Source organism: Aquarana catesbeiana, linkage group LG05, assembly GCF_042186555.1.
Source record: "Aquarana catesbeiana isolate 2022-GZ linkage group LG05, ASM4218655v1, whole genome shotgun sequence".
In the NCBI taxonomy this organism is placed as follows: domain Eukaryota; kingdom Metazoa; phylum Chordata; class Amphibia; order Anura; family Ranidae; genus Aquarana; species Aquarana catesbeiana.
Genome location: NC_133328.1, coordinates 43,546,687 through 43,566,068, shown reverse-complemented (window position 1 = coordinate 43,566,068; position 19,382 = coordinate 43,546,687). Strand labels below are relative to the sequence as shown.

At 42.7% G+C, this 19,382-nt stretch overlaps 1 protein-coding gene across 1 annotated transcript in view; it reads right to left on the bottom strand.

Annotated features, from left to right (window-relative positions):
* The window catches only part of ZNF804B (zinc finger protein 804B), a 540,066-nt gene that overhangs the window by 45,914 nt on the left and 474,770 nt on the right, over window positions 1-19,382 (bottom strand). The window contains exon 2 of the mRNA XM_073629664.1: window positions 12,116-12,259. Within this exon, the coding sequence (XP_073485765.1) occupies window positions 12,116-12,259 (144 nt within the window). The remainder of the gene's footprint in view (window positions 1-12,115; window positions 12,260-19,382) is intronic.

Genomic DNA, 19,382 nt, shown 5'->3' with positions numbered 1-19,382 from the left:
AGTTTACATGTGCCAATTGACTATATTATAAAAAGAATATCTAATGCAGTAAGAGAACTTATACAGTTGAATGAATTTGTCTATCTATCTATCTATCTATCTATCTATCTATCTATCTATCTATCTATCTATCTATCTATCTATCTATCTATCTATCTATCTATCTATCTAGCCATGTTCTTTACTGCATGTAATATAACATTCCTTTAGAAAAGGAGAAATGAGGGGCCACACCTGCTTTCTTTTCACCTGGGGGATTTTACAGATCAGCGCACCATATTTTACATTGTCCTTTCCACTTGCCTTCCAGGCATTGAGCGTTAACACAGACTGGATGCATTTGTAGATAGCATCAACTGTGTAACATGTGCCCAGATGGGAATAGTGCATCATTCTGCATTGTGACTATTACAGAAGCTTTGAATTATAGAACACTTCAGAATACTGTCAAAGAGACTGTCAGGAAACTTCCACTTCTATTTTTTATACAATGCCTTAAAGCATGTCTAAACCCAAAACCAAAAATGAAATATATTGCAGTTTACCAATCCCTAGATGTGATGACTGTATTGATTTTATTTTTTATTTTTTTTCCCCTCATTTTTTACCTGGTGATCCGGCCAGTAACACACCTCCTGTCTTGGGGTGTCTCCATTCTGAATGGAGGAGCAATAGAGACATCTTTGGACAGCAGCATTGTTAAACTGTGAAGAGGGTAGTGTTAGATACTGTAGATTAGCAGATTTAGGTGCACTTGACTACAAATTTAAAGTTGAAATTCAGCTAATAGTTACAAAAGAGATTTTTTTTTGTTCTTTTGGGATAAAGGTTTTACATAAATAAATAAAAACTGATCATTGTAAGCCCCCGTCAGTGGTAAATGATTTGGCGTATCCCTCTAACTGCTACATTTGCTTGTCAGCTTAGTTTGTTAAAGGAAGCTGAAAAATAACAGACTTACTGGTGAAAATGAAACAAAAAAGCCTAAAAAATAAAATGAATGCAGCCATCACATCTAAACAGTGGCGGCTGGTGGTATATTTTATTGGGGGGGGGGGTGGCAAACAATGCACCCACAGCCAGTGGCGGCTGGTGAAGTTTTAGGATGGTGGGCGCCAGACCCCGCTTTTCCTTTTTGACCCCTCCCACTTCTCAGCATCACAGGACAGAGTATATAGCTTACAGATCATGGTATATAGCACAGTCTCACAGATCATGGTATATCAGGTCATATATATATATATATATATATATATATATATATATATATTTATATATATATATATCTAGATAGATAGATAGATAGATAGATAGATAGATAGATAGATAGATAGATAGATAGATAGATAGATAGATAGATAGATCTATATATATATATATATATATATATATATATATATATATATACATATGTACAATGTATACTCCACAGGTCATATACTGCATATGTATATTGTATACAATACGACCTGTATACAATGAACACACAAGTCAATTACTGTATGTACACAAAAGTCATATATGTACAATGTATATACACACAAGTCACATACACCAATCAGCCATAACATTATGACCACTGATCAACCATCTGTGAATAATACTGTTTATCTGATTACAATGGCATCTGAAAGTCGGTGGGATATATGAGGCAGCAAGTGAACATGTTGTCCCTGAAGTTGATGTGCTGAGATTTTTTTAAGTGTCAGGGACTTCTTTCCTGTGTTTCTTTGGGTAGGACAGCCCTACAACCAGCACACAGATACACAGATGTGATCCAAGCCTAGGGGCTCATTCACACATGAGGTTTGGGGACAGTGAAACCATGCGGTTGAGCTATGTTTTTACCACCTCCAGCTGCACCGCCTTTAGCTGCAGAAGCAGCGTCTGAGGTCATACACATGCTTCAGTCACAGCAGGAAATAAACCCTGTCACATACATATACATACATAGGCACATACATAAACTCACAAACTTTCATATACGCACATAGACTTACATACACACATACAGTATATACACACACAATCATTCATAAGGTCACATACATACGCACACATATTTACATACATACAAATACACACGCATACACACATAAGCTCACATACACATATTTACATACATACATACTCACACATACATACATGAATACATACTCACACATATATAAACTCACATACATACATATAGTCAGGTCCATAAATATTGGGACATCGACACAATTATAATCTTTTTAGCTCTATACACCACCACAATGGATTTGAAATGAAACGAACAAGATGTGCTTTAACTGCAGACTTTCAGCTTTAATTTGAGGGTATTTACATCCAAATCAGGTGAACGGCGTAGGAATTACAACAGTTTGTATATGTGCCTCCCACTTTTTAAGGGACCAAAAGTAATGGGACAATTGGCTGCTCAGCTGTTCCATGGGCAGGTATGTGTTATTCTCTCATTATCCTATTTACAAGGAGCAGATAAAAGGTCCAGAGTTCATTTCAAGTGTGCTATTTGCATTTGGAATCTGTTGCTGTCAACTCTCAATATGAGATCCAAAGAGCTGTCACTATCAGTGAAGCAAGCCATCATTAGGCTGAAAAAACAAAACAAACCCATCAGAGAGATAGCAAAAACATTAGGTGTGGCCAAATCAACTGTTTGGAACATCCTTCAAGAGAAAGAACGCACCAGTGAGCTCAGTGACACCAAAAGACCCGGAAGACCACAGAAAACAACATGGATGACCGAAGAATTCTTTCCCTGGTGAAGAAAACACCCTTCACAACAGTTGGCCAGATCAAGAACACTCTCCAGGAGGTAGGTGTAGGTGTGTCAAAGTCAACAATCAAGAGAAGACTTCACCAGAGTGAATACAGAGGGTTCACCACAAGATGTAAACCATTGGTGAGCCTCAAAAACAGGAAGGCCAGATTAGAGTTTCCCAACAACATCTAAAAAAGCCTTCACAGTTCTGGAACAACATCCTATGGACAGATGAGACCAAGATCAACTTGTACCAGAGTGATGGGAAGAGAAGAGTATGGAGAAGGAAAGGAACTGCTCATGATCCAAAGCATAGCACCTCATCAGTGAAGCATGGTGGTGGTAGTGTCATGGCGTGGGCATGTATGGCTGCCAGTGGAACTGGTTCTCTTGTATTTATTGATGATGTGACTGCTGACAAAAGCAGCTGGATGAATTCTGAAGTGTTTCAGGCAATATTATCTGGTCATATTCAGCAAAATGCTTCAGAACTCATTGGACGGCACTTCACAGTGCAGATGGACAATGAACCGAAGCATACTGCGAAAGCAACCAAAGAGTTTTTTAAGGGAAAGAAGTGGAATGTTATGCAATGGCCAAGTCAATAACCTGACCTGAATCCGATTGAGCATGCATTTCACTTGCTGAAGACAAAACTGAAGGGAAAATACCCCAAGAACAAGCAGGATCGGAAGACAGTTGCAGTAGAGGCCTGGCAGAGCATCACCAGGGATGAAACCCAGCATCTGGTGATGTCTATGTGTTCCAGACTTCAGGCTGTAATTGATTGCAAAGGATTTGCAACCAAGTATTAAAAAGTGAAAGTTTGATGGATGATTGTTAATCTGTCCCATTACTTTTGGTCCCTTAAAAAGTGGGAGGCACATATACAAACTGTTGTAATTCCTACACCGTTCACCTGATTTGGATGTAAATACCCTCAAATTAAAGCTGAAAGTCTGCAGTTAAAGCACATGTTGTTCCTTTCAAATCCATTGTGGTGGTGTATAGAGCCAAAAAGATTAGAATTGTGTCGATGTCCCAATATTTATGGACCTGACTGTACATACATGCACACGCATCTATATATAGGGTTGCCACCTGTCCAGCATTCATCCAGACAGTCCGGGTTTTGAATCATGTGTGGACTGAAAACTGGACACATTATTCAGACCGGGCTGTGGCTCCCCAAATAACCAAGATAGTCACACACAAATCTGTTTCCGACTAGGAGCTGCGGGGGGGGGGGGGGTTTGGGGTGTCTGTGGGCAGGTTCTGCATCACTTGGGGGGCAGGGGGATGAAGTCAGCAAGAGCAATTTGGCCACACCCACATTTTGCTGCTGCACGCTTTGTGCACTGCATTACTACTCTCCTTGGGGCACTCACAGGTGTCCCAAGCTGCTAAAGTGTTCGGGTTTGCCTTGAAAAAAGGTGGAAACCCTATCTATACATACACATATACAGTTAATATATAAAGCCTTTCTAAAAACTGCAGGACTGTACCCATACCTGAACACACATCAGCATTAACCACATTACAATCCCAGCAAAAATCCACAGTCACACTTCATGAAAGGCAATTAGTTCCAGCATCTACAGCAAACCTCTGAACATGACATACCAAGGGAGAGCTCACACTATTCTATGGGAAATGTTATCTGCATACAGCAAGTCTTCTAACCTATAGAGCACAGCTATACTCCGCTACTGACATTCCTGCCTGCTGGGTGTAAGGCTCTCATATGGGGCGGCTGGACTGGTCATAGACACATGCTATAGGGCTTCTGTGCTGGTAAGACTGATGCTATGGGGCGGGGCTGCTGTGCCGTCCCCCTCTTATCCTATAGGACTGAGGTACTTGTCTCACATTAATTCTATAAGGTTGTTGTACTGGTCACAGAATAAAACTATAGAACTGAGGTTCTGGTCACAGACTGATACTATAGGACTAAGGTCTGGTCACACAATTATACTATAGAGTGTAGGTATCGGTTGCCTACTCATACTACACACTAATGCCCCGTACACATGGTCGGACTTTGTTCGGACATTCCGACAACAAAATCCTAGGATTTTTTCCGACGGATGTTGGCTCAAACTTGTCTTGCATACACACGGTCACACAAAGTTGTCGGAAAATCCGATCGTTCTAAATGCGGTGACGTAAAACACGTACGTCGGGACTATAAACGGGGCAGTGGCCAATAGCTTTCATCTCTTTATTTATTCTGAGCATGCGTGGCACTTTGTCCGTCGGTTTTGTGTACACACGATCAGAATTTCCGTCAACGGATTTTGTTGTCGGAAAATTTTATATCCTGCTCTCAAACTTTGTGTGTCGGAAAATTCGATGGAAAATGTGTGATGGAGCCTACACACGGTCGGAATTTCAGACAACAAGGTCCTATCACACATTTTCCGTCGGAAAATCCGACTGTGTGTATGGGGCATTAGAGTGCACTGCAGACACATTGCTTACCAAAATAGCTCCGCTCAGGCCGCACGTTCCCCCCGGAGCTGCTGACGTCACTTCTGGTTTATCACTGGGGCAGGGAAACTGGAAGTGACGACGTAACTCGGAGGGAAAGCACCGCCCATGTCCTAGGGAGGTGCCAAGGTACAACAAAGCACCCATAGTGATACTACGGGCAGAAGTATTCCGGCGCAATCCATTGCGCCACAAGGCAGGTCAAAACCCTGCAAATTAAGCGTCTTGTCTGCAATCTCGTGATTGCATAGACGTCATGTTTCCCATAGTGCACTGTGTCCGGCCCTCGAACACAGTACACTTAAAGAACCTTTTTTTCTATATTTTTTTTAAAGGGCCTTTTTTTTTAAAAAAAAAATTTATTTTTTCTTTTTTTTTGTGACTGCCTGGGGGGAGGGGGGTCCATGTGCCCCCCTACAGATGGGCCGCCACTACCCACAGCCAACGCGGTCGGTCAGTTGGGTCACCCGTCACCCACAACCCCCCCCCCCAGTGGAGGGTCGGTTGGACGGTCACTAGCCCCACACTTACCCCATCTAGGTCGTGGCTAATGGCTTCCCCTGCGTTTCCTACTCCTCAGCATCACAGGGGCTTTTGCTGTGCGTCTCCTCCCTCCTCCTCTCCTGGAGTGAATAAAGGGACAGAGACCCCGTTTCTCAAGGAGATATATTAACGCATTGAAAAGTTCCTGATCGAGTAGGGTCAGAGCAGGAACGGCACTTGTTCTTCACAGATATTCCAGTACCCAGGGCAGCAAAGTGAAGATTCTCTTCAGCAACATAAGGGTTCAGCTATTTTATACTCCTGTTTGCCACCCCTCCAGCAGAAGCCTTTCTCTGATGCTTGTGTAACACCATTATCGGGAGGATGAAGATAGGCACCCGAGAGGATCCACAGGCATGCAAAGGCCCTGGCTGGGTATTTAGCCATAAGCGTGGTTCACCTCATGTAATATGAATTTCGCAACAGCTGGTAAGCAGGCATTTTGACACTTGGTGATGGTGATATCACATGAGGATTTTTTCCAGCTATGGTGGTGGATACTGTTGACTAGGGATGAGCTTCGCGTTTGAGTCGAACCCATGTTCGACTCGAACATTGGCTGTTCGATCGTTCGCCGAATTCGTGTTGCGCGTCATGGCACATAATTCACTGCGCCATTGCAGTGCATTGCTGGCTGATGATTGGCCAAGCATGCACTATGACCCGCATGCTTGGCCAATCACAGCGCCGTCAGTAGAGAGAGCTGTAATTGACCGAAGCCAGGGTGGCTTTGGCCAATTATGGCTGAGGGGGTTTAGAACACGCCCCACACTATATAAGGCCGCCTGCACGGCGGCCCTGTGTAGTGTGTTCCGGCATGCTGAGAGATAGAGAGACAGTGTCATTTCATTTGAGTTAGCTAGATTAGGCAGGACAGTCAGTGAGTTAGCTGCACTTACAGTGTATTATGTATATATATGCATCCCAGGTGTTGCATATATATATATATATATATATATATATATATATATATACACACTGTATTCAGTTTAGCTAGATCCGGTGCTGTTATCTTCCTACTGACAGGCAGGCTTGTCTTGTTACAGTATTTACAGCTACCTGAAGAAAATTGCTGGTGTTCTTTTGATCCTATTTGTACCACAGTCAGGCAGCTAGACTATTTACAGTTAGTGTAGTGCATCCTGCTCACAGTGTTCAGCTAAAACTACAAGTTAGTGTAGTGCAACCTCTGCACAGTGTTCAACTAAAGCTACAAGTTAGTGTAGTGCGTCCTCCTCACAGTGTTCAGCTAAAACTACAAGTTAGTGTAGTGCGACCTCTGCACAGTGTTCAGCTAAAGCTACAACTTGGTGTAGTGTGTCCTCCTCACAGTGTTCAGCGAAAACTACAAGTTAGTGTAGTGCGACCTCTGCACAGTGTTCAGCTAAAGCTACAACTTGGTGTAGTGTGTCCTCCTTACAGTGTTCAGCTAAAACTACAAGTTAGTGTAGTGAGACCTCTGCACAGACCTCTGATACAAGTTAGTGAGGTTCTAAAGTTCGTGCAAATTTTCGGTCCATTCGCAGGTTCTGGTGCAAACCGAACCGGGGGGTGTTCGGCTCATGTGGACATTTTACTATGAATCTCACTTTATGAATTTCACCAATTAATTATATTGTGGTAGCGCGACTTATATTATATATAAAACTTCCACATCAGTGCCTGACCCTCACGAATGTGCTTCTGGAAGAATGGTCGAACATTCCCATAGACACACTCCTAAACCTGGTGGACAGCCTTCCCAGAAGAGTTGAAGCTGTTATAGCTACAAAGGGTGGGCCAACCCAATATTGAACCCTACGGACTAAGACTGGAATGCCATTAAAGTTTATGTGCGTGTAAAGGCAGGCGTCCCAATACTTTTGGTAATATAGTGTAGATAGATAGATGGATAGATAGATCTACAATGCAGAGCTTTTGCCCTCATCTCAAAGTGTTCCACAGAAAATGACTGGATAATCCAAATTTCCAATCTGCCTTTCAGATATGTTGCAAGAAAGGACACAAGTTACAAACTCGTCAATTTAAAAAATACCCTTTAGTCCAACTAATAGTAGCTCACCATTTCCATAATAAAAAAATGTTCCCTACTAGGGATGAGCTGAACACCCCCCTGTTCGGTTCACCAGAACATGGGAACAGGCAAAAAATGTTGTTCGAACACGCGAACACCGTTAAAGTCTATGGGACTCAAACATGAATAATCAAAAGTGCTAATTTTAAAGGCTTATATGCAAGTTATTGTCATAAAAAGTGTTTGGGGACCCAGGTCCTGCTCCAGGGGACATGTTTCAATGCAAAAAAATTTTTTAAAAACGGCCGTTTTTTCGGAAGCAGTGATTTTAATAATGCTTAAAGTGAAACAATTAAAGTGTAATATAGTTACATAGTTACATAGTAGGTGAGGTTGAAAAAAGACACAAGTCCATCAAGTCCAACCTATGTGTGTGATTATGTGTCAGTATTACATTGTATATCCCTGTATGTTGCGGTCATTCAGGTGATTATCTAATAGTTTCTTGAAGCTATCAATGCTCCCCGCTGAGACCACCGCCTGTGGAAGGGAATTCCACATCCTTGCCGCTCTTACAGTAAAGAACCCTCTACGTAGTTTAAGGTTAAACCTTTTTTCTTCTAATTGTAATGAGTGGCCACGAGTCTTATTAAACTCTCTTCTGCGAAAAAGTTTTATCCCTATTGTGGGGTCACCAGTACAGTATTTGTAAATTGAAATCATATCCCCTCTCAAGCGTCTCTTCTCCAGAGAGAATAAGTTCAGTGCTCGCAACCTTTCCTCATAACTAAGATCCTCCAGACCCTTTATTAGCTTTGTTGCCCCTCTTTGTACTCGCTCCATTTCCAGTACGTCCCTCCTGAGGACTGGTGCCCAGAACTGGACAGCATACTCCAGGTGCGGCCGGACCAGAGTCTTGTAGAGCGGGAGAATTATCGTTTTATCTCTGGAGTTGATCCCCCTTTTAATGCATGCCAATATTCTGTTTGCTTTATGAGCAGCAGCTTGGCATTGCATGCCATTGCTGAGCCTATCATCTACTAGGACCCCCAGGTCCTTTTCCATCCTAGATTCCCCCAGAGGTTCTCCCCCCAGTGTATAGATTGTAATATTCCTTTAAATCTCGTACCTGGCGGGTGTCTATAGTATGCCTGTAAAGGGGCGTATGTTTCCTGTGTTTAGAACAGTCTGACAGCAAAATGACATTTCAAAGGAAAAAAAGTCATTTAAAACTACTCGCGGCTATTAATGAATTGTCGGTCCGACAATACACATAAAAGTTCATTGATAAAAACGGCATGGGATTTCCCCACAGGGGAACCCCGAACCAAAATTAAAAAAACAAAATGGCGTGGAGGTCCCCCTAAATTCCATACCAGGCCCTTCAGGTCTGGTATGGATATTAAGGGGAACCCGCGCCAAAATTTTTTAAAAAATGGCGTGGGGGTCCCCCTCAAAATCCAGACCTGATTTTAAGGGGAACCCCGCACCAAAATTTAAAAAAAAATGGCGTGGGGTCCCCCCAAAAATCCATACCAGACCCTAATCTGAGCACGCAACCTGGCAGGCCGCAGAAAAAGAGGGGGGGACGAGAGAGCAGCCTCCTGAACTGTACCAGGCCACATGCCCTCAACATTGGGAGGGTGCTTCGAGGTAGCCCCCCAATGCACCTTGTCTCCATGTTGATGAGGACAAGGGCCTCATCCTCACAACCCTTGGCCGGTGGTTGTGGGGGTCTGCGGGCGGGGGGCTTATCGGAATCTGGAAGCCCCCTTTAACAAGGGGACCCCCAGATAACACCCCCCCATGTGAAATGGTAATGGGGTACAAAAGTACCCCTACCATTTCATAAAAAAAGTGTCAAAAATGTTATAAATGACAAGAGACAGTTTTTGACAATTCCTTTATTTAAAGTCTTCTTCTTTACATCTTCTTCGGGTCTTCTTCCTTCCTTCTTCCTTCGGTTTCTTCCTCTATCTTCTTCTTCCTCTGGTTCTTCCTCCGATCCTCTGCTTCTTGCTCCGGTGTTCTCGTCCAGGATCTTCCTCCGCGGTGTCTTCTTCCCAGCTTCGTTCTTGGGCTGCTCCGCATCCATGGGAGGCTCCCACTGTGCGACACTTCTCTTCTTCTGACACTTCTTATATAACGGAGGGCGGTGCCACCCGGTGACCCCGCCCCCCCTCCAACGCATGGGGACTTGACGGGGACTTCCCTATGTCTTTCTCCGTGACGTCAGAGGGGGCGGGGTCACCAGTTACGTAACCAAGTGAACCCGCCCCCTCTGACGTCAAGTCCCCGTGCGTCAGAGGAGGGCGGGGTCACTGGGTGGCCCCGCCCTCCGTTATATAAGAAGTGTCAGAAGAAGAAAAGCGTCACACAGCGGGAGCCTCCCATGCATGCGGAGCGGCCCAAGAATGAAGCGGGGAAGAAGACGCCGCGGAGGAAGATGCCGGACAAGAACACCGGAGCAAGAAGCAGAGGATCGGAGGAAAAAGCAGTGGAAGAAGAAGATGGAGGAAGAAACCGAAGGAAGAAGGAAGGAAGAAGACCCGAAGAAGATGGAAAGAAGAAGACTTTAAATAAAGGAATTGTCAAAAACTGTCTCTTGTCGTTTTTAACATTTTTGACACTTTTTTTGTGAAATAGTAGGGGTACTTTTGTACCACATTACCATTTAACACAGATGGGGGGGCGGGATCTGGGGGTCCCCTTGTTAAAGGGGGCTTCCAGATTCCGATAAGCCCCCCACCAGCAGACCCCCACAACCACCGGCCAAGGGTTGTGGGGATGAGGCCCTTGTCCTCATCAACATGGGGGCAAGGTGCTTTGGGGGGCTACCTCGAAGCACCCTCCTGATGTTGAGGGCATGTGGCCTGGTACGGTTCAGGAGGGGGGCGCTCTCTCGTCCACCCTCTTTTCCTGCGGCCTGCCAGGTTGCGTGCTCGGTTAAGGGTCTGGTATGGATTTTTGGGGGGGGCCCACGCCATTTTTTTTTTAATTTTGTCACGGGGTTCCCCTTAAAATCCATACCAGACCTGGGTATGAAGGGTGAGGAGTAGAAGAATGATGGGAAAAGATAAACTGAACCCACTTGGTGGTAGTAGCCATAGGCTGATGATTGACATTGGCGGAGTTTAAGATGTTGTACAGCAGGGATATGCAATTAGTGGACCTCCAGCTGTTGCAGAACTACAAGTCCCATGAGGCATAGCAAGACTCTGACAGCCACAAGCATGACACCCAGAGGCAGAGGCATGATGGGACTTGTAGTTTTGCAACAGCTGAAGGTCCACTAACTGCATATCCCTGTTGTACAGAGTGTATCTATGTTTCTACTAGGTTTCCCTTTTCATATGTTATGCTATTATAGTCAGAGAGGTGCAAGGTTTGTTTGTTTTGTGTGTTTTCCTACTTTATGATACTTTATGGATTAACTTGATATATTATTTATTATTATATGTATCACAATAAGAATATATTATGGACTAATTTGCCAATTTGATATATTGTTTGTTTATATATATATATATATATATATATATATATATATATATATATATATATATATATATATATATATATATATATTACACCACAAATATCTTATGGATTAATCTGATATATTTTGATTATATGTATTACAACAACAACAACAAAAATTATTTGATTTAAAAAAAAGGCAAAGTGCCACGCAGGTTTGGGTCACACTAAGGAACGTGGTGTCAAAATTAGAAATAATTTGAATGCTTTTTTTTCCTGTCTCAACTGAGGATCGTTCCCTGTATTAATCCGATCCATCCTCTATTACTAATCTGCATTCTCCTGCATGCACATCTCTTGTCTTTTAAAAATTCAGAATGTAATAATCCAAAATTAATATTCTGGAGCGGCCACTGATTGTACTTGGGGAGCTCATACATTTAGTTCACTTTCCAAGTAATTTTAAGGCAACCGTTTTTTCTCCCAGCGATTGATATTTGCAATTTAACAGTTTATCTATGAGAGAGTGCGTCTAATTATACTCACACACCGCTCCAAAGTTCATGTTTCTGCAGAAAGCCGAAGGCTTGCTTTTTTTATTTCTTTTAATAAAAAGACTTTTTTTTTTCTTTCTTTCTAGTGAATCTGATTTTGGCAGGTTGAATAGATGAGTCTGGAGTTGCTGAAGTATTCTGAACGATGATTAATTAAAACAAAAAATGAATTCCAGCGGTGGCGCTCTGACCTATCCCAGCAGGACACTTCAGTGCCGTATTTCAGGAGCGATATTAATTTGCCATCAACGCATGCAATTTTAGGCTTACCTGTTTGTGAGCGTGGTCATAAGAATTAATATGGTTGTCAAACTCCTGGTGCTTGTGGTATTGCTTGTCACATAATTCACAATAGAAATTAGCCTTCAGGTCCTCCAGAGCATTCGCTATGCTTTTTCCTTTCTCTGTGTAGCCCTGAAAACAAAAGAGAAGGGAAACATTTTTAATGGGAAGCTCGCTGCATGTTCATTGCCAGCTTCAGCTTTGCAAACAAATAAAGAGAAAGATCATTAGAAAACATTTTTTTTATTATTATTATTAAAGCGGACCTTCAGTCATTTTTTTCATCTTTCCATCTATTAAATCTTCTGCCCTTGTTGTTTTAACTTTGGATAGTAAAAGATTTTTTTTTCTTCCAGTAAATACCTTATACAGCCCACTTCCTGTTTCTTGTCCGGTCATTAGCCTAGGCTTATGACATCATGCACAGCTTTCTCTCTAACTCTAGTGAGAGTTTGCCAGGAAGGGAGGGGGGTGAGTCATAAGAGGGCCAATGAGAGCTGTAGAGCTGGAGGTGTGCCTCTGTGTGTCTGTGTAAATCCAGGAAGTGAACAGGCAGCAGCTTCAGCTGCCCACAGTTAAACAGTGGTAGCACTTTAATTGCCAACTTACATTTGCATGATTTTAAGTGGAATTCTAGGCTAATACTAGTTAATCTTAAATCTGTTTCAATTTTTCTGCTCACTCCTATTCTCACTACTCTGTAGAAGGAAAATACTTATACTTACCTGTTCTCAGAGTGCTCCAGTCCACTCATGTGATCAGCTCCCAGTGGCAGCTTCAAGGGAGAGGAGGGACAACCAACAATGGATGCCCCATTAGTAAGTCTATGGGTGACATCACCGCCCAGGCATTTCAGCCATTGTCAGTGCTCTCCCATGTAGCCAGCCACTGGGGAGGTCATGTGATCGGACTGGAGCGCCCTGAGAATAGGTAAGTATATGCGCCATGCCCTTGCTCCAGCAATGTCTCCGGGTCAAGCGCCATCCCCTTAACTTCCTGTGTTCAGAGGAGAAACTGAAGGTCATAAAGCCATAGGCTCCTGATGCCATCAGTCAAACTCCTGTGAGGAGGGAGTAGGGGCATGGATTACCAGTGCTTTGTGTGTCTATGGACACACACAGTCAGGCTCGGGAGGGTGCACGCACGGGTACCTCTTTAGGATGCAGCTTGCTAAAGGGGGCACTCAAAGAGGGGAGCAGTGGACAGCGCCAGTGGGGGCTACCAGAAGAGGAGGTAAGGGACCTTTTTGTGCAATTGTGTAGCACAGAGCATGTAAGTATAACATTGTTTTTATTAAAAAAACAAAAAAAAAACAAATAAAAAGAAACAAAAAAAAAAAACCATAATAACCTCAGAAGGCCTAAGTTTATTCACTGCTATTATTGACTAGGTTAAACATCAGACTATTCCGGATGGTGGCATATGTATGCCGATAATTCTGCTAAAAGGGGATCTTTTCTGTTTTTTTTCCGGAATTGGTCTTGCTTTATCATTGACTGTATATACTGCCTGAAACCCAGACACATTATTCAGACTGCACTATGGCTTCCAAGCAGGGTTGCTGGCTGCAGTTGTCTAAGTTGAAAGTGTCTGTTACACTCTCTTTCATGCTGCCCAAAGCCAGCACTAATAATACTAACAATCCCCTGCCAAACACACATACAGACAGAAGAGGAGAGAGGGCTTGATCTGCACCTCTTCCTCCTGGACCTACCCCTCTGTATCTGCCCACACTCCTTAGAAAAGGAAAGTGGGGGCTGGAAATTTGAAGTCCAGCAGCCTCAGATACATCTGGATGAGAGGTGCTGACTGGCAAGGGGTGAGTGAGCTCACCATCCATCCCTGTCTATGACTGAAGTCTCCCCACTTCTATCTCCTGCCTCTGAGTGAGTACACTAAAGGTACATCAGGGTTCTCAGAGCACCCCTTACATCAAAGTCCCCCTTTACACCAGAGGCCACAGTGTTCCCCCTTCAATCAGAGTCCTCCCCGTACATCAGAGTTCTCAGTGTTCCCCCTTAAATCCGGGTTCCCAGAGCATCCCTTATGTCAGAGTCCCCAGAGTTCTCCCTTACATCAGAGTCTGCAGAGTCCCCCCTTACAGTGAAAGGGAACTCTGCGAGTTCAGATGTAAAAGGGGAACTCTGTGGCCTCTGATGTAAAGGGGAACTCTTGTTATTAACTTCATATGATTAGAAATGTTATTTAATAGCAAAATATATGTATAGGTTATACTATAAAAAAAATTGCTGTGCGCCGCTAAAGTGTTTGGGTTTGACTTGAAGAAAAGGTGGCAACCCTAGAGAAGAAGCAGGAAGACAATAGTGAACATTGATTCGCTAATGTCACAAATTGAAGCCAATTAGAGCCTCTCGCTCTAATCATGTGCTTCACAAAAAAAAAAAGATAAAACCCTTGTAAAACTCTATGCGTCCGGCGCCCCGCATAGAGTTTATGGGGGTGGCTTATGGACGGGCCACCGCTGGGGAGAAGGAGCTGTAAGGCCCCTTTCACACTGCTCAGTGGGGGATCTCTCTGTTGGGCAGGCAGATGACAGGTCCGTGTCTGCTCTGCATAGACAAACAGACCGCTGCTCTCTATGGGGCATTTGGATGGAAATGGACTGCATGTCCGTTTCCATCCAATTGTCATCTGATACAATCTGCTGGACGGATGGCAGACGTATTCGTGGATTTTATCGGATTGGATGCCGGTGGATGTAAGTGGACACATCCACCGCCCCATAGAGAGGAATGGGTGGTCTGATTGGGTCCACCTGAAGAACGGACAGGCGGACCAGATCGGTCCACTGATGTGAAAGGGGCCTAAAGCACAATTATTGTGTAAAACTGCAAAGCACCAAGCAGAACCTGTATATGTAATGACCAAATACGGCTGCCCCTATATATATACATATATATATATATATATATATATATATATATATATACAAATCATACACACAAGCAATATTAAAACATAACATGAATGGAATAGATTAATACATCAAGAGGATCTCTTTATTATGCATTAAAAAAAAAAACTTATTCAGAGCACTATTACCCCCTCCCCATCATAGTGATTTAAAGCAGAACTCCAGTCAAAAATGACAATATAAAAATGAATAAGCCGTTAAAAGCTAAAATATCTTTTGCAATATTCAGCCTAATTTAAGAGATTTTGCTCTCAGTACTTTTTTTTGCCACTAGATGGCCTCAGTCTGATGACTAGCATCATTTATCCCACTTCCTCTGAGCCCAGGTTATCCTGGACCAGCCCACAACCTGTGACTGGATAGTGAAAGCAGAAGAGGCCCAGCAATGAGCTTATCTTTTTGTCACTCTGCTTGTTACTCTTAGCATGTGTCTCATCAGCATAAAATTATTGGCTCCTTCTGCTGCTTCTTCTGTTCACACTCCAGGTTTGCTGTACAGGAACTGCAAGAGGCTGATACAAGGTGATATTCAGGTAATTGCACTGCCTGCATTAACAAAAAAAATACATCTATTGATGTATTAAGGATTACAGAGCTGCTTTTATTTGTGTCTGTTATATTTGCCCAGAGTTCAGCTTTAAAGGAAGAACATCTGCTTGTGGCCTCCATTATATTTGTTTAAATTTCAGATCTTGTTTCCTTTCCTCCATCAGACTCCTGGTAGCTGTGGCTGATGGGCATCGATTGTTCATGAAAGTATTCTGTGGGCAGTTTGTGGTCAACTAAAAGGATAGAAGAATGTGACAGTGCCTGGTCTGGGAATACGCTGCATGAAATATACATGAGCCCCCTCCGACAGGAACCCAACACAGCTTACACAGCATGTTATGGAGCAATACGAACACTTAAAGTGGACCTGTCTATAGAAATAACCATTTTGTAAGCAATAGTTATGAAAAGAAGACCTGTCTATTTACTTGGATCCAACAGCCAACAGCGATGGGAAGAGGACCTCTCTATTTACCAGCATCCAACATCCAACAGCTATAAGAAGAGAGCTGTCTTTTTGTTAGGATTATTTTATAGCCAATAACTATGGGGAGACGACTTGTCTATATACCAGGATCATTTTGTATTCAATAGTTATTAGAAGTGGACCTGTCTATTTACTAGGAGGATTTGTAGCCAACAGCTATGAGAAGAGGACCTGTCTACATACTAGCAGCCAACAGCTATGAGAAGAGGACCTGTCTATTTACTAGGATCCAACAGCCAAAAGTTAAGAGAAGGGGACCTGTTTACCCACTAGCATCCAACACCTACTAGAATACTACAGCTATGAGAAGAGGACCTGTCTATTTACCAGCATCCAACAACCATCAACTATGAGAAGAGGACCTGTCTACCTACTAGCAGCCAACATCCAACAGCTATGAAAAGAGGACCTGTCCATTTACCAGCATCCAACACCCACCAACTTTGAGAAGGGGACCTGTCTACCTACTAGCATACAACAGCCAACAGTTATGAAAACAGCACCTGTCTATGTACCGGCACCCAACAACCAGCAACTATGAGAAGAGGACCTGTCTATCTACTAGCATCCAACAGCCAACAGCTTTGAGAAGATGACCTGCCTATTTATCAGCATCCAACAGCCACCAGCCATGAGAAGAGAACCTGTCTACCTACTAGCATCCAACAGCCAATAGCTATGAGAAGACCTGTCTATTTAGTGGGAATATTTTGTAGCCAATAGCTATAGGAAGAGGACCTGTGTATTTACTAGCATCCAGCAACCACTAACTATGAGAAGAGGGCCTGTCTATTTACTGGCATCCAACAACCACCAACTATGAGAAGGGGACCTGTCTGCCTACTAGCATCCAACAACTATGAATAAAGCACCTGTCTATTTACCAGCATCCAACAACCAACAACTATGAGAAGAGGACCTGTCTACCTACTAGCATCCAACAGCCTACAACTATGAGAGGAGGACCTCTCTACCTATTAGCATCCAACGGCCAACAGCTTTGAGAAGAGAACTTGTCTATTTTCTAGCATCCAACAGCCAATAGCTGTGAGAAGAGGAAGTGTCTATTTACTGGGAATATTTTGTAGCCAATAGCTATGGGAGGAGGACCTGTGTATTTACTAGCATCCAACAGGCAACGACTGTGAGAAGAGCAGCTTTCTATTTACGTGGATCATTTGTAGCTAATAACTATGGGAAAAAGACCTGACAATTAACTAGCATCCAACAGCTAAGTCTATTTAGTGGGAGAATTTTATAGCCCATAGCCCAAGGGAAGAAACTCTTCTGTTTACTAGAATCATTTTGTAGCCAATATCCATGGGAAAAGGACTTGCCTATTTTCTTGGATCATTTTGTACCAAATAGCTATGCCAAGAGGACTTGTCTATTTATAAGGATCATTCTGTAGCTAATAGCTGGGAGAAGGGGGTCTGTATATTATTTACTCTATCAGCATGCAAGATTTTCAGAAATACCCTTTGCATAATTGATAAATATATAAGTAATACGCTGAAGGGTGTGGGAGAGGATGGCAAACTGAAATAATAATTTTATTTGTTGCAAAAGTGACTGTTTTGTGATAGCGTATGGGCCATTGGTGGCCAGAATTGTATGCACTTCATGGACCTAATGATCAGCTTGTAGATGAATATGAATAAAAGTATATAAAGTTTTAATAATCGTGTGTGTGTTATATACAATAGGTGAGGGCACCTTAAACGTCCAATTTATATTTGGTCATCTGGAGTAAGACTACTTGGTGTACAAACAGGAGGCAGGCCGGTTGGCATCTACTCATAACTGGAAAATTATTTTTTGAGTGATTTTTTAAATAATGTGAAATATTCTGCATAACACTGGCCATGGATGGGGCACTTGAGACAGGGCACCCCCCAAAACAGCACTGGCATCTAAGGGGTTGAATGTGTACCACATATTGTAAGTGTTTCTTGAATGTTTCATTTTTTCATATTTTTAGCGATGACTATTTATACTCTCTGCCTCTCTATAGGAAGGCGTACTGTGTTAAAATATATAGACGCAGTAGGGGATATGCATATGTTAATAGGATGCTACAGATTGCTTTTTAAGCGTTTCAAACATATGTCTGCAAAGAAAAACATATCAGCATATTGGTGTTTTTTTTAAAGTTCTTCAGTTCTTCCACAGGGTGTTTGTGCTTTTCAGTGAGGTGGAAATTAGTGAGAGAGAAATTATTTGATTAATCCATTAGCACAGAATATGATCCTTGCCTTATTGTCACCATTAGGAAACCGATGTGCTGTAAATTCGGCAGTAATGGTCTATATCAAACAATAATTTTTACAGAAGCTTCGTACATAATAATTATGCATAATTATACAGCACATTAATTTTTGTAGAGGTGTTTTGTTTCTGTCTTTATTTTTATCGGTTTATGCGGCTATTATTTAGATGCAGTAATAACAGATAGGAAAAATTACACAAGCATATGTATGTTACAGCATGAACAGTATATCCTGATATAATAATATTCAACAAATCACTGATTCTGATATAAAGTATCCAACATTCAATTGTCTATGGAACATGTTTAGCTTGACATGTAGCATTTACTTCCTGGAATCTGTCCGTCCTTAGATCAGGCATGCAGGTAGGAGGCAGTGCTGAACTGAGAAAGCCCCTCCACCCCTATGGCCATGAAGACTCCTGGGATATATGACATCATTTTGGCCTAGGCCAGAAACCAGGAAACAACTGAAGAAATGTAAAAAAAAAAAATGAAAACAAGTAAATATAATATTCCTTCCTACTGTATCTATTTACTAAAGCTAGCAGCATAAGGATTACAACTTACAACTTGATTGAGAGAGTTTAATGCCACTTTAACCACTTAGCGACCGCCATATAGCAGTTTTACTGCTGCAGGGCGGTCGCTGTGCACCGGATCATGTATATATCACAGTGGCTCGCTCCTGCAGTGATTATGTAAACAAGGCAGATTGCCGTTCTGTCAGTAGGCGCAAGTGGCACTGATGGGCACTGTAGTAGCACTGGTGGCACTAATGGGCACTGTAGTGGCACTGATATGGCACTGATGGCACAGATAAACACTGTAGTGGCACTGGTGGACACTGGTGGCACTGATATGGCACTGATGAGCACTGTAGTGGCACTGGTAGCACTGATGTGGCACTGTAGTCGCACTAGTATGGCACTGTAGTGGCACAGATGGCACTGATTTGGCACTGTAGTGGCACAGGTGGCACTGAAGACATTTGATCCTGTGTTCCTGCAAAGCA